Raw genomic sequence first — 13,791 nt, forward strand, 5'->3', positions numbered from 1 at the left:
AGGCAGAGACGGCCCCCCCATCCGGAGGGCTTTGAAAGACACATTCATGGAGGAGTCGGCTGTGGATGGCTACTATCTGCAGGCTGCAAATGCTGTTTTGTGAGCTACCAAGAGCCTCATGCAGCTGATAAGACTGCTCTCCCTTGGTGGAATCGCACCCTTTGCCCAGCCTGAAGCCCCTGCAGCCACCTGAATCCATCTCTTCCTAGTACAGTGGTACCTTGGGTTAAGTACTTAATTTGTTCTTAACCTGAAACTGTTCTTAACCTGAAGCACCACTTTAGCTAATGGGGCCTCCCGCTGCCGCTGCACCGCCAGAGCACGATTTCTGTTCTCATCCTGAAGCAAAGTTCTTAACCTGAAGCACTATTTCTGGGTTAGCAGAGTCTGTAACCTGAAGCGTATGTAACCCGAGGTACCACTGTATTCCAAGCTCCCTGCAATTTCAGCTCAGAGCAGAGTCTCTCATGTTGGAAAGGGGTGAGGACCTCTGGAATGGGGGGGGGAGGAGTGAAGGGGAGCAGACGAGGAGCAGAGAAGGCGGGTTGCAGCTAAGAGGAGCCCTTCCTCCGGATCAGGCCCAAAGCCCACCTAGTCTCGCATCCTGTTTTTTCAGTGGCCATCCAAATGGGAAGCCTTGAACAGGACTCTTCCCCCCTCCCTGGGCAGGAAACAGGCAGCTCATTACTGGCGGACCAAGAAGGCAGCCCAGAAATGGCCCCATCCTTTCCAGGCTCAGAGCAGCCTTCCAGATGTTTTGGACTACAACTCCCATCATCCCCAGGGTTGTAGCACAAAATACGCAGAAGGCAGCAGGCTGGGGAAGTCTGGAGGAGAACATCCTGGAAGGGGTCCTCGTGCTGAAAGGCAGTCCAGACATCGCTGGTGTGGATCTCAACATAGAGGGGGAGGAGCACATCCGCCATTGCAGCAGACATTCCGCTTGGAAGGAGGCTGGGGGGCAAGTGACTGGGGGGGCACCTATGGCCAGACCCACAGGGCTGTCTTCTTGCTCAGACTCCAGAAGAAGGGCAGGAACCTCAGAGAATCAAATGCCACATACAAACTGGGTCTTTCTGTGCTGGCAAACATTTTATTTGGAGTCCTTGGGTCTGCCAACTCATCACCCTCTTTCTGTAGGTGGCGGCAGAATGATTATTATTATTATTATTTGTTTATTGAAATTATATAACTCCCTATACCCGGAGGTCCCAGGGCGGTTCATGGAAAAGCTCAACATAAAAACCACAATATTATCAAGATGAAAACACCCCCGCCCTGGGCAGGCCAGCCCCCTCCCGGCCCAGGAAGGGCACCCAGCTCTGCCTGGACCAACAGCTGGCAGGGAGGGCCCACGCTCCAGCCCCTGCCCTTGCCATTCCTGAAGGGGCTCCGTTCTGTCGCCCCACTGCTGGCTGCTCCTTGGCCAGCTCTCCTCTGCAGTCTCAGGGGCTTTGGCCTCCAGGCTGGCCAGGGGCGGAGGGAGAGAAGGACTTTGTTGTCCCGGTTATCTGCGCCTCATCTCTGCAGCCCTTCGGAGCCGGACGCCTGGATCCTGCACGGATGCTGCTGCTGCTGCAGCTGATCTTCCTCCTCCAGATCCAGGCGCTGCAGCTGCTCCTCAACCTCCGCAGGGATCTCCACCTCCAGCAGGTTCTCCATCCCGGCCTCCGGCTCGTCCCCAATGAGGACCTGCTCAGGGCAGAGGGAGGAGGAGGGAAAGGGACCATCAGGCCTGAGCCCCAAGCAGCATCCGTCCCGACCCCAAACAGCTGCGCAAGAGCATCAGGTCAAACCGGAAGGGCCTGGGGGGGTGGAAAGCCTCCCCCCCCGCACACCCCAGGGGGTTACAGAAGCAGAACAGGGGGCAGGGATTCCAATGAACAAGGGGAAAGGGGGTAAATATTCTGAGTGCTCAGCAGCTTCCTTTTGTGGCCCAAGAGTTGTCCAGCAGCCCAACTGGACCCCACAAACCTCAACTACCACCAAGCAAAGGCGATGGCCGCCCACCCGCCTCACGGGCTCTGCCTGGATGCTTGGAGATTATTTGCCGTTTCTGTGCCCTGCTTCCTGATTAAAAAGAGCACCACGTTCTTTCATCTTTCCTCCAAGCTAAACACATCTGGATCAACCTGCCTTTTCCTTTAAAGCAGAATATGTCAGACTCTTCCCCCCCTGTATTCCTCTCAGATGGGTCACGTCTCCCTCCTGAAGACTGAACAGGCCAGGGCTGCTCCTGACCCAAAGGAGCCCCCCTCCAACAGCACCCAATCCAGAGCACCCCACGGCCATTCGGGGATTCCCCCACCCCAAGCATCTCCCTGCCATCCCTGGGCCTGAGTGGCCAGAGGGAGCCAGGCCGCCAATCCTTGCCCCCCCCTTCCTGCCCACCTGAATCAGCTTTTCGCAGGCGGCCAGGACACCTGTGTCCTTTTCCCACTTGTGCAGCTCCCGCAGGATGAGGTAGGTGCCCTTCTCTCGCACCAGTCGGCGCCCCGGCTTGGTGGCTGTGAGCTGCGGAGAGAAACGGAAAAGGGTGGCCTGTTGCTGGGGTGGCGTTCAGAGGGTCAGCCTGGAGGCGCAGGGTGGGAATCGAGGACCCCCGGAGGAAGCTGAACGAGGAAGGGGCTCCTCCATGCGGAAGACAAAGAGTCCCCATGCCCTGCCTCCAGGGAACGGGGCAAAGGCGGTTTTCCTGTCCCAGCAAATATGAATCTCTTCAGGATCAGGCCGGCTGGAAGCAGCAGCAGACCTAGAGGGGTAAGGGGTGGGGGGCGGCCTGAAGGAGGGAAGAGGCTCAACAGGCCAGGAGGGTGAGGGGGAAGATGGTCAGCTGTGTGCGCTTGTGGAACCTACAAATTGTCTCCCCAACACCCAAACTGAGGACCTTCTCTTCTCTGGGGCAAACTTGCCCGCAGGGCCCAGCCGTGCCCCAAACACTCCGGCTGCTCTGGGGCTGCTGAATCGGGGGGTTTTCTCTGCAGGAGAGGGCAAAGAAGGGCCCTGCCTCCAAGATCAGGGGCAGAGGCGGGTCTGGATCCCAGTCGCTGGAAACCGCAGAGGAGGAAGGTGCCCTTGCACTCGGGCCCTGGATCCCCGCTCCCCTTTGGGGCCCCTGGGAGAACAGGAGGAGGCTGGACCCGGGGGCCCCGTGGCCCCATCAGCAGATGCTCTCCTCCAGTTCTTCAGAGTTGGAGGCAGGGAGGGCAAAATCCACATTCTCTGACTCTGCAATCCACATGGATTTAAGTTTGCACAGAGCTGAAATCTTTCTTTCCAAGACCCAAGCTTCCAGGAGTCTGTTTTTTTAAAACCAAAAACTGAGAAGGTGGAGGAGAGGGGAGGACAGGAGGGCGGCAGAGTTTTGGAAAAGGCCCTTCCTTGCCCGGGGGGGTCTGAAGGCCATCTCAGGCCGGGACTCACCAGCATAATGGCCTCCAGCAGCATCTTGCGGATGTCAGGGTCTGGCTCCCTCTTCTTCTCCGCTGGCAAGTACTGGAGGTCCAGGGGCAGCCCTGGGGCCAAGACAGCGCAGGCTGAGAGGGGCAAGCGAGCGGCCACAGCGCCCCACAGACCCACCTCGCCAGGAGGCCCACTTCCCCAAGGCCCCCGCAGGACTGAGGGGGCTAAGATACCCCTGCCCACCCCCCGCCCCCGCTGGGGCTTCCTGGGGCAGACTCTGCCCCCCCAAGGTCCAGCATGGTCTCCCCCCTCCCTCGGCCTTCCCAAAGGGACCCACTTTCCATCTCGTCCTCCGGAAACTCCTCAGGTCCAGCCAAAGGGAGGAGGAGGAAGGGGAGGATGTCCACCTCGTCGCTCAGCAGCCACTCGTGGTGCCCTGGGGGAAAGAAGCCAGGCAAAGACCCTGCTGGGGTGGGATTCTGACATGACTGAGGATCGCAGAGACAGTTGGAGAGATAAAAATCAAGATATGGAAATATGAAAATACTGATGAGAGATGAGAGGCAGGACCGAGATTTGGTGATGCTTTGAGGTTCAGACTGTGGGAAGCCGTGAAATCAAAATTACAATTCGGAAGACAATTTGATTTTTATTTTAGTTTTTTATTTTTATTGGATTATGAATTGATATGTTAATTGGATGTTTTTTATTGGAAAATCGATGAATGCTCTAACAGCAACAACAAAAAGACCCTGCTGGGGTGGGGTCCAAGCCCCCCCTGCAAGAGACTGGGGCACTGGCAGCGAAAGGAGCGCAGAAACTGCAGGACCTGCGGACTCCAGATGCAGGGACAAATTTAGCAGCCCCCACCAACCCACAGCCAAAGAAAAACAGCAGGTATATCTGGGCCAGGAGAAAGACAGACAGAGAGAGAGAGAGAGAGAGCGCGCACCCCCCCCCCAAACCCCACACTCACCATATTCAAAGCAGCAGTTGCGGAGCGTGCCCACCACCCCTCCTCGGCGGATGGATGAGCGTGAGTACTGTGTGAAAGGCAGCAACCTCTGCACCACACACCTGGCAGGAAGAGGGGATCTGGGGTCAAGGAGGAGCCCTAAGGGAAAGCAGGGGCTTCCCTCCCTCCCATAATGCACTGCAGGCCCATCAGAGGCACCTGTCACTCAAGCAGGGGGCATCTCAAACGCTGAATGAAAGGCCTCCCGTCCAAAAAAGAATGACCTCTCCCTGCCCAGGTAGACCCCTTGACACCCCCTGTTCATCCTTCCTGTCAGAGCTCCATCCTCTTTTCTCTAGAAAGCACGGAAACACCATTGACCTTCCAGCCACAGCAGTACCTATTTATCTACTTCCGCTGGTGTGCTTTCGAACTGCTAGGTTGGCAAGAGCTGGGGCAGAGCAATGGGAGCTCACTAAGTCACACAGATTCGAACCACCGACCTTGGGCAGGCCCAAGAGGCTCAGTGGTTTAGACCCCAGCGCCACCTGCGTCCCTTTTTACTAATTGTATCACCTGGGGGAAAGAAGCTCCCCCTCCCAGCTCGCCAAATTCAGAGAGGAAACATAGAATCAGAGAATTGTAGAGTTGGAAGGGACCCTGGGGGTCATCCAGTCCAACCCCCCGCAATGCAGGCATCTCAACTAACTCCTACATGGCAGATAACCATCCAACCTCTGCTTCAAGTCTGCCACCTCTCATGGGAATCTGTTCCCTAGGACCCTCGTACCTACGGGACTGCCCCTCCCGATATGCCCCACAGAGGACCCTAAGGTCCACAAACAGCAACACCCTAGAGGTCCCGGGCCCTAAGGAAGTCAGATTAGCCTCAACCAGAGACAGGGCCTTTTCAGTGATGGCTCCGGCCTGGTGGAACGCTCTGTCTCATGAGACCAGGGCCCTGCAGGATCTGATTTCTTTCCACAGGGCCTGTAAGACATAGTTGTTCCGCCTGGCCTTTGGCTTGGAATCAACTTGATCCCCTTCTACTCTTTCCTTTCTCCTTCTGTGATGGAACTCCTATTTGGGGACTTGCCTGGCTTTTTTCTGGCCCACGTAGGACCAGTCTGGATGAAGACTTGACATTTTCATCCCCCAAAAAAGTTTTTGAGTTTCTGCTGAAAGGAGGCTGCATTTTAATGTTGTGTTTTAATCTTGTTTTTTAAGTTGTATTTCAACCAATTGTTTTCTATCTGGCGTTAGCCGCCCTGAGCCCGGTCTTGGCTGGGGAGGGATGGGTAAAAATAATTTTTTATTATTATTATTATTATTATTATTATTATTATTATTATTATTCTACTGTCAGTTCTTCCTGATGTTTAGTTGGAATCTCCTTTCTTGCAACTTGAAGCCCCTGGTTCGAGTCCTACCCTTGGGAACGCACTTGCTTTCCAGAACATGCCTCTGTTGGGACTGATATATATTTGCTGCTCCCCCTTTCTTCTCGGCAGTCTTCACAGCAACCCCCCCCCAGCAATTCCTCCACATGCAGAGGCACCCCATAACCCCCCCTTGACCCCAGCACCCTCCCCCCTGCCCACACCTGCCTGGATCTGTCCAAGAGGAAGTCTCGGGCTTCCGGCAGCTGGCTGAGGTTGGACAGCAAGGGCCCCAGGTAGTGCAGAGAGGCCTCGGGGTTGAAGTCTTCGGTGCAGCAGGCGTCCACCAGGGCCGGCAGCCCCCCCAGGCTCTCCTGCTGGAGGGCAGCCAAGAGCGCTCCGCACGAGGCCTCCTCCCGAGACAGGTTGGAGAGGAGCGTGCAGACCTCGTTGGCCATGGGGAAGGCGGGATCCAGCAAGCGCTTCAGCAGGACAGGAAGCCCTTCCCTCAGGGCCCCGTGGGCAGCGGGCTCCGTGGCCAGGTTGATGAGGGCGAGGTAAGCGTCCGTGGCCATGCAGGGGGAGCGGTCGCTGGTCAGGGCCAGCAGGGCGGACACAAGTTCCGGCTCCGAGGCCAGCAGCCGCCTGCCCTCCGGGTCGCCTGTCAGCCCCATCACATAGTGCGTGGCCCGGTCCTTCAGGTCCACACGGGTATCTGGGCGGAGGAACGCCAGCAGCTCGTGGGTCGGCTGCTCTGCCATGCTGGGAAAAAGGGGGGGTCTGCAGAGAGAGAGGTCACTCCATGAGCCGGCCTGTGGTCGGAGACCCCAACTACGCAGGGAGGGTGCTTCATGATGATCCCCCTTCCTCCCACCCTTTCTCTTAAAAATAAATCCTTGGAAAACAGGCACGATCCTGGACTATGCAGAATTAGATAAATTAACAGGAAAGGTTCGAAACCTGCGGGACCAGAGATTCTGAGAAGACTGGAGTAAATATATGCACTATTTGAAAAGTAATTGTAATGAACAGATTACGCTAGTAGGACTGCAAGAAGTTCTGTAAGGAGGGCTATTTGAAATATTGCAAGAAAGACTATATGAGGAGAGTTATTAGTTAATGATAATTAAGAGTAATAGAGAAATTAAGAAATGCAGAATAAGTGATAAAGAACGAAAAATCACCAGAGGAGTTGACGGAAGTCTAAAATATTGTATAAGATAAGAAGTTATGTTACATGATTGTTGGAAATGATATGTTAAAAAACCAATTAGATGTATATATATAAAAAAGAAAAACAGGCAGGATCCAAGTTTATGGAATTATACAAGGCAGGGAGAGAGTGGATAGAACAGTTTCCCTCCTTCTCAGGAGACTAGACCTTGTGGACATGCCATGAAGGTGAATGTGGGAAGATTCAGGATGGATGAAAGCAAGTCCTTCTTCGTGCAGCACATCGCTAACCTGTGGAACTCCCTCCTGCAGGAAGCAGTGGTGGCCACCCACTTGGATGGCTTCAGCAGAGAATTAGACCATTCCCAGGAGGAGAGGGCGCTGCTCTGCCTCCCCCAGCGGAGGCAGCCATGATTCTGAATCCCAGTTGCTGGAAACTCCAGGAGGGGAGGGGGCTGCTCTGGGGCTCGGATCCTGCCTGGGGGTCTCCAACAGGCAAAAAACACCTAAGACCCCAAGAAGAGCGGGCTGGATCAGGCCATTGGCCCATCTTGGCCAGGATTCTGTTCTCACCCTGACCAGCCAGATGCCCCAGAGGACATCAGAAGAAGCACCCACTGCCCTCCAGCTGTGAAGGGCAGAGCCAGCCATTGCGGTGACATCCAGAGCCAGCTGCTTCTTCCTGAATGTGTCTTCCAAAGCCCTCCGGATGGGGGGGCCGTCTCAGCCTCTGCCTGGGGGAGGGAGTTCCACAGTCCAACCCTGGGCTGCGTCCAGAAGGCCTTTCTTCCGTCTGCCCTGGACCTCCCAACACTCAGCTTCAGGGGCTGGCCAGGAGCTCTGGCAATGGGAGAGAGTGAGAAGCCCATCTTCTCTCCGGAAGGGCCCCTTCCCCGCCTGAGGGAGGGAGGGAGGGAAGGCGACTCTGGGCTGGCTGGGACTTGAGGGCTCTGATCCGACAGAGCGGCTCTCCTGTGGCTCAAGGGGGAAGAATCTCCAGGCAGGTGGAGTTGGAAGGGACCCTGAGGGGCATCTGGACCAACCCTGACCTGTGGCAGCTGATGGGATGCAGGCAGAGGGGGCTCTGGGAGCAGGTTGAGGGTGGGTGAAAGATTCTCTCTTGCTAAGCAGAAAGGGCAGAGCATGGAGGGCCAAGCCAGGGGGGGGGGGCATGTGTTGCATGGGTGCAAATGAGGGCATCCCTGAAGCGGCTCCGCAGGGGGGGGGTGATTAACTCTTTCCTGGCCAGCCTTTGTCCCGGCAACGCTGGCCTCTGAAGCCCCTGGCTGCCTTTCAAGAGAGATGCTTTGCTCTCCGCCCCTCCAGGGTCTGATGTAGGCGGGTTCCCTACAAGGCGGCTTGGGACCAGGGGCTTGAAGGGACTGCAGAGCTCAGTCTCCGCTGCGTTTATTTGAAGATGTGGATTTAGAAGAGGCTGAAGCAACCGCAAGAAGATCTGAGCCAGGCGAGCGAGGGGGATCCCTGGGAAGGAGGAGCGAGGGGCCTGGGACGAGGGAGAGGAGCTCCTCTTTCTGGGGAAAGCAAACCCCAATCCCTGCCCTGAGCAGGACCCAGTCCCCCCCCCCGGGCTGTGTTGTGGGGCTTGTTCAGCAGCAGCCCCTGATGCAAAGGACACAGGAAGCAACCCTGGCCTTTTCGAGGGGGGGCTGGGGGCAGGATCGGAATGCGCGAGAGATGCGCGCCTGGCCCCGCACGCGACCTCCACGTGGGAAAGGGCTGCCCGGGGAAAGTGGGGCGCTGCCCCGGGCAGGAATGCAGAGGCGCCTGCAAGCAACGAGGTTCAGTTTTTGGGGGGGAGTGTGGGACCCTTTCCTCTTGGGGGCGCGCGCCCCTGCCCCTCTGCGCGCGCACACACGGCAAGAAGAGACCCGGGCTCCTCACCTGCCTCTCCGCAGCCGCCAGGCGCCGAGCCTCTTCCGGGGTGGCGGGAGATCGGCCAATCGCTGCGCGAGGGCGGAGAGCGAAGCCTAGGACCCGGATGCGCCGGGCCAATGAGAAGCGGCGCCCGAGCGCAAGGCCCGCCGGGACTTGTAGGCTGCAGCCGCCAGACCCTCCCGAGGGCTCCCCGGCGGCTTTGGCAGCTGCGGGCCGCAACTTGGCCCTCCGGGGATTCTCGTTCTGCCTCCTCTCTGCGTGACAGGGGGGCCGAGGGGCTCTGGTGTGGACTGAGCCAGGATCCGAGATCAATAGGCAGGCAGGATCCTAGAATGCACCAGGAGGGAAGCAGAGTCAGCCAATCACACGGGACCCATTGTGTACATAATGTATATAAAGCCTGAAGTTTTGGGGGGAAATTCAATTCACTCCTTACGAAATGCAATAAAGAGCATGAAATCACTACAGGACCATAGCTGTCAACTTTCAGATTTGAAAATGAGGGATCAGCAGCCTCACCTGTCTTGGGGGACAGCCTACGGGAGATCTAACCATCCGGGATAGCAGTGCTGGAATAAGGGAACTTCCCGCAAAAAAAAAGGTAAGGTTGACAGCTATGTACAGGACTCAAAGTATATTTCACTGGTGACAAAGCTGGGCTCTTGCTGAGCTGACCACCACACACCGCACCACAGCCCACCACTGGCCACACTGCTGCATCGCACCACACATCCAGGCGACAGCTCCGGGACCCAAGGACCCAGAATGGCAACAGACAAAAGCTTTATGCCGTCCAGCCCGGCCTCAGGAGACTGGGGAGGATACGCCACCCACTTCCAGTTCCTCCTGGAGGCAAAGGACCTCACCAACGCAGCCAAGAAGAGGGCGACACTCTTCAGCATCTGCGGAGAGGAAACGTTCGAGATCGCCCGGGCTCTCCTTGCGCCCGAAAATATCTCGACTGTTCCCTACGACACAATAATGGAATGGCTGAAGCGGCACTTCTCGCCACAGCCCTCAGTGGTCGAGGATTACGAATGCGAGAAGTTCCCCTTCAGCCATTCCATTATTGTGTCGTAGGGAACAGTCGAGATATTTTTGGGCGCAAGGAGAGATGCTGAAGAATGTCAATGGTTCTAGGATCCTAGCTCAGTACATAAGACCCCTCCCCTCAAAGTTCCCATCACACCCATTAGGCAGGTAAGATCCTAGACTGCAACCACCGGATTGGCCTGCAGGAGCAGCCCAGTCGGGCCCCAGGAGGGAAGCAGAGTCAGCCAATCACACGGGACCCATTTTGTAAATAATGTATATAAAGCCTGAGGTTTTGGGGGGAAATTCAATTCACTGTTTACAAGATGCAATAAGAGCATGGAATCACTACATGGCTCTGAGTACAGTATATTTCAGGCTCCTTCCACACTGACCCTCTGTTCTCCCGTCCGGGGGAGCCTCTCCTGGGATGGCCATGAGGGTCTGCTGCCCTTCTTAGAGCAAGGGCAGGCTCTTTTGCTGACACCAGCGGAGATCTGGGTCCGACATCCCCGGACCCCCAGCCCTGTAGAGTTGGAAGGGACCTCGAGGGTCCAAGCTCCTGCAGGCAGGGATCTCTTTTTGTCTTGGCAATTAATTTTTATTACCATAATTTTCCAAATTTGAAATAAATTATCAGCAAATTAATCTGAATTTAACACCAATTTTTTAAAAAAGACTTTCCACCCGCCTCCAAGATGCATCTTTCCCCTCCCTCCTTTGCTGCTCACAGTAAAATACTTTTTCTTAGGAATGGATGGAAAACCATTAGAAACTATTTCCATTGACTACACAATCTCAATTCCTGTTTAGACATTTACCCAACTACTTCCTCAATTAATCAAATATAATCTTTTTTCTGTTTTATTAAATAAATATAATTAATCTTTTTTTATTGATCCATTAGTCATAATTTCAAATCGTATTTCCTCCCATACAACTTAATCATCCTGCCTTTTGCATTTGCTGCATTCTAATTAACAATACTAAGATTTTACAGACTCCAGAAACATCCAGGGAAGTCTGCTTTACCTTGTTGTGCAATTCCCTTTTCACAAAACAGACCTCAGTCCATTTTCCCAGGCTCAACACGCTCCCCTCCCAGTCTCGCTATGCAATTCTTAAGCCCAAACACAGCATGTTCTTATCTTTTCTCCCAGACTTGTTATTCTCATACCAAATACCAGAGAGCCTTACATCCCCCTCCCTCAGTCTTTACTCAAGAATTCAGAGCTGCTGCTTCTCTCTTTCTGAACCCAAAGGACACCCCTCCTCCTGCATATCAACATCCCCAGGGGTCCCCAAATCTGACATAGCATGTTTAAGCAAAATCAGTCTTTAACAGTATTTTCTTTCAGAGATTCCATCCTTTGGTCCCTTTCATACTGTCCCTAAGTAATGAATACTGAGGGGGGAATGGAACTTATACCCAATATGCTTTATACTGTATGCTGCCCAATGCAGGGATCTCAACCAGATCACACATGACAGATGGGACATCCAGCCTCTGCTTACCAAGGAAGGAGAGCCCAGCATCTTCCAAGGGGGTCCATTCCACTCAAGTGTCAGAAAACTCCTCTTTCTGGGGGTCTTTCTGAGCTGCCCTGGCCCTTGCCTCTCCATAGGCTCAGAACAAGCCAGCCAGCCAGCCAGCCAGCCACTAACCCCCCGCAGGATGGGGGCCATCAAGGTCAGGCCTTCACCTTCTCCTGGGTGTTGGTGTTTGGGGCGGGGGCAGGTCACATATTAACACTGCAAAGTCTTAAATAGTTAACAAAAACGCTTAAACCTGACAAACTATGATGGGGGAACAGCAGTTCCCCTCCATTGCCCCCATCCAGCAGATTCCTCCCTTTATGTGTTCAGACCGAGGCTCTTCCATCCCCAGGCAGAGGAGAGGATGAAGCACTGAGGTGGCTGCTGTTTCCAAGAGACACCCTGATGGCGCTGTCTCCAGCTCTCAGAACCACCAACCCATTGCACAACTGGGCACCCTCAAAAATGTGTCTGGGGAGAGGGAAGGCCATGACTATTGCCATCCTTTGATATCGATGCCAAGGTTGGAGAGGACCAGTCTCTGAGTATGTTCAGTGTGCCTTCATACTCAGTACCAAGATGGTCCTCGTAGGACTATATTCTGCATTATCCTTCAAGACTGCTTGGGGAGGAGGAGGGGGAACTGGTTCACTTTTACATTTCCGATTTGCCCAATGCGGCCTCTAGCTTGGGAGCACATTCCTTCGGGTGAAATGGAACTGTTTGGGGAGTAAAGGTGTCATAAATTCTACTCAGTATTGATCCAGAGCAGAACTCCGACGTATAGTTAGCAGAGTAAAAACTTAAACAGGTTGCAGGATTCCAAAAAAATAGACCAGAGGCAATTAATATTTCATCCAGCAGAGATTTGCTGCTACTGAAGGGAAATGAGCATAATGGTCGCAAATCCTATACATTCAGGATTGGCACAGTCCTTAGAAATCCAGTTGCAGCAGACTTCACTTAAACTTGCAATAACTTATCATAAGACTAAAGCTTAACACTATATATACTATGTACAGAACATCACACTAGAAGGAAGATAAGAGAAAGTGAAACCCAAGCGCCTTGACAGAAGAGATAAGAGAACCACTTTAAGCCACCTGTACTCAGCTTCCCAGAAGGAATAACCCAAACATCATGAACCCTCTGCTTGTTTCCTTTTACGCAGAGAAGCTTCCAGAACCCTCTTGAATGAAGTAGAATAGGAAAGATCTCTGCACATCAGATCAATACTACCAAGAAATGCAAAATGGCAAAAGGTGCTAGAAGATGTGCAAAGTTGGCAGGAGATCGACACACTTGAGTCCTCTGGCACGAGTAACACGAGCACACTTGGGGGTTGGACTGGATGAGCTTTGGGGCCCCTTCCGACTATGCTCTTCTATAAGCTCCCCAGCCCTTGACTCTGCCAACTGTTTCCTTTGGACTCTATAGGTTTCCACGCTCCTTATTGTATCCAGATCAGGGAACCTGTTTCACCTGTTGCACTGAGTTGAAGTCAAGAAGAAAACCTTGTTCTGGAATACATGCTGCTGCCACCACCTTTTCTCTCCTTAAGGTGCCAGCAGGAGAATCATGGCTGCCCTCATGGTGCCCCCATCGCCAACCCACACCGCTTCTGGCCTGATTCACACCCAGACAAGGTGGGCCTGGTGGGAACAAGAACCACTAAGCAGACATTCATGTTACTAAACATGCTTTATTAGTCCTGTAAATGTCCTGAATCACATCTTTGAGCTCATCAGACTCCCTTTTGTGCCCTGTTCCTAGGAACAGGTCTGGCCTTCCCAGGTTTGTGTCTGAGCGGTTTCTTTTTTCCTCCAGTGCTTTCCCCAGGAAAATCGGCATTTTACCACTGAATCAGAGCAAACGGCAAATGGCCTTCCTGCGGATTGCTGTGGGCTCCAATTCATGGTGAAATATGGATTTTCCCAGTGAAAGTACCAGGACAAAAACAGAAACAAAACCCGCTAGCACACATTCCTGGAAAGCCCAGACCTGTGCCTGGAAAGGGCAGAGCAAAGTGGGGGTGAGGCCTTTGGGTGCTGTTTCTCCCAGGAAGTTTAATCTGGAACCCGATGCCCCCAAAGAGCCAAATAATGTGTCAAGCATCAAACATTTAATGCAAAACTTCATGCAACTTTCAAAATAATGCAGATTTACTCTGTAAACCACCTTGAATCTCTGTTAGGGGAAAAGGTGGGATACAATTAGTAGTAGTAACATAATAATAATAATAATAATAATAATAATAATAATAATAATAATAATAAACAACTCCAATCGTGGGTCCCACCCCCCACTGGGCTGCTCAGTTGCTGACCCTCAGTTAACTAGCCAGGGAATTCTTAGAACTTTTGTTTTAGAAGCACAAGGAGGCAGAGACAGAAGTGAAGGATGCCAGAAAAATGGCAA

The 13,791-nt window shown here is 53.6% G+C and overlaps 1 protein-coding gene and 1 long non-coding RNA gene across 2 annotated transcripts in view; one reads left to right on the top strand and one right to left on the bottom strand.

The window, feature by feature from the left end:
* Positions 1-13,791, top strand: part of LOC308593217 — a 285,688-nt gene that overhangs the window by 143,081 nt on the left and 128,816 nt on the right. The gene's annotated exons all lie outside the window — the stretch shown is intronic.
* HGH1 (HGH1 homolog) lies at positions 1,085-8,845 on the bottom strand. The gene is made up of 7 exons (XM_081205719.1): positions 8,812-8,845; positions 5,965-6,516; positions 4,379-4,479; positions 3,740-3,838; positions 3,424-3,515; positions 2,392-2,514; positions 1,085-1,692 (listed from the first exon to the last, which is right to left on the bottom strand). Exons 2-7 carry the CDS (start codon positions 6,495-6,497, stop codon positions 1,519-1,521), a joined length of 1,122 nt encoding a protein of 373 aa, XP_081061845.1. The 5' UTR covers positions 6,498-6,516; positions 8,812-8,845; the 3' UTR covers positions 1,085-1,518.

This window comes from Podarcis bocagei (genome assembly GCF_964188305.1).
Source record: "Podarcis bocagei genome assembly, chromosome: 8".
In the NCBI taxonomy this organism is placed as follows: domain Eukaryota; kingdom Metazoa; phylum Chordata; class Lepidosauria; order Squamata; family Lacertidae; genus Podarcis; species Podarcis bocagei.

What these genes read in the sequence shown, in the direction of transcription:
- HGH1 (XM_081205719.1), bottom strand. Translation starts at nt 6,497, where the DNA reads ATGGCAGAGCAGCCGACCCACGAGCTGCTGGCGTTCCTCCGCCCAGAT. An exon ending in CAACTGCTGCTTTGAATATG is followed by an intron (nt 3,839 to 4,378) that starts GTGAGTGTGGGG and finishes TCTTTCCCCCAG; the next exon opens with GGCACCACGAGTGGCTGCTG. An exon ending in TGCTGGAGGCCATTATGCTG is followed by an intron (nt 2,515 to 3,423) that starts GTGAGTCCCGGC and finishes TTCTCTCCGCAG; the next exon opens with CTCACAGCCACCAAGCCGGG.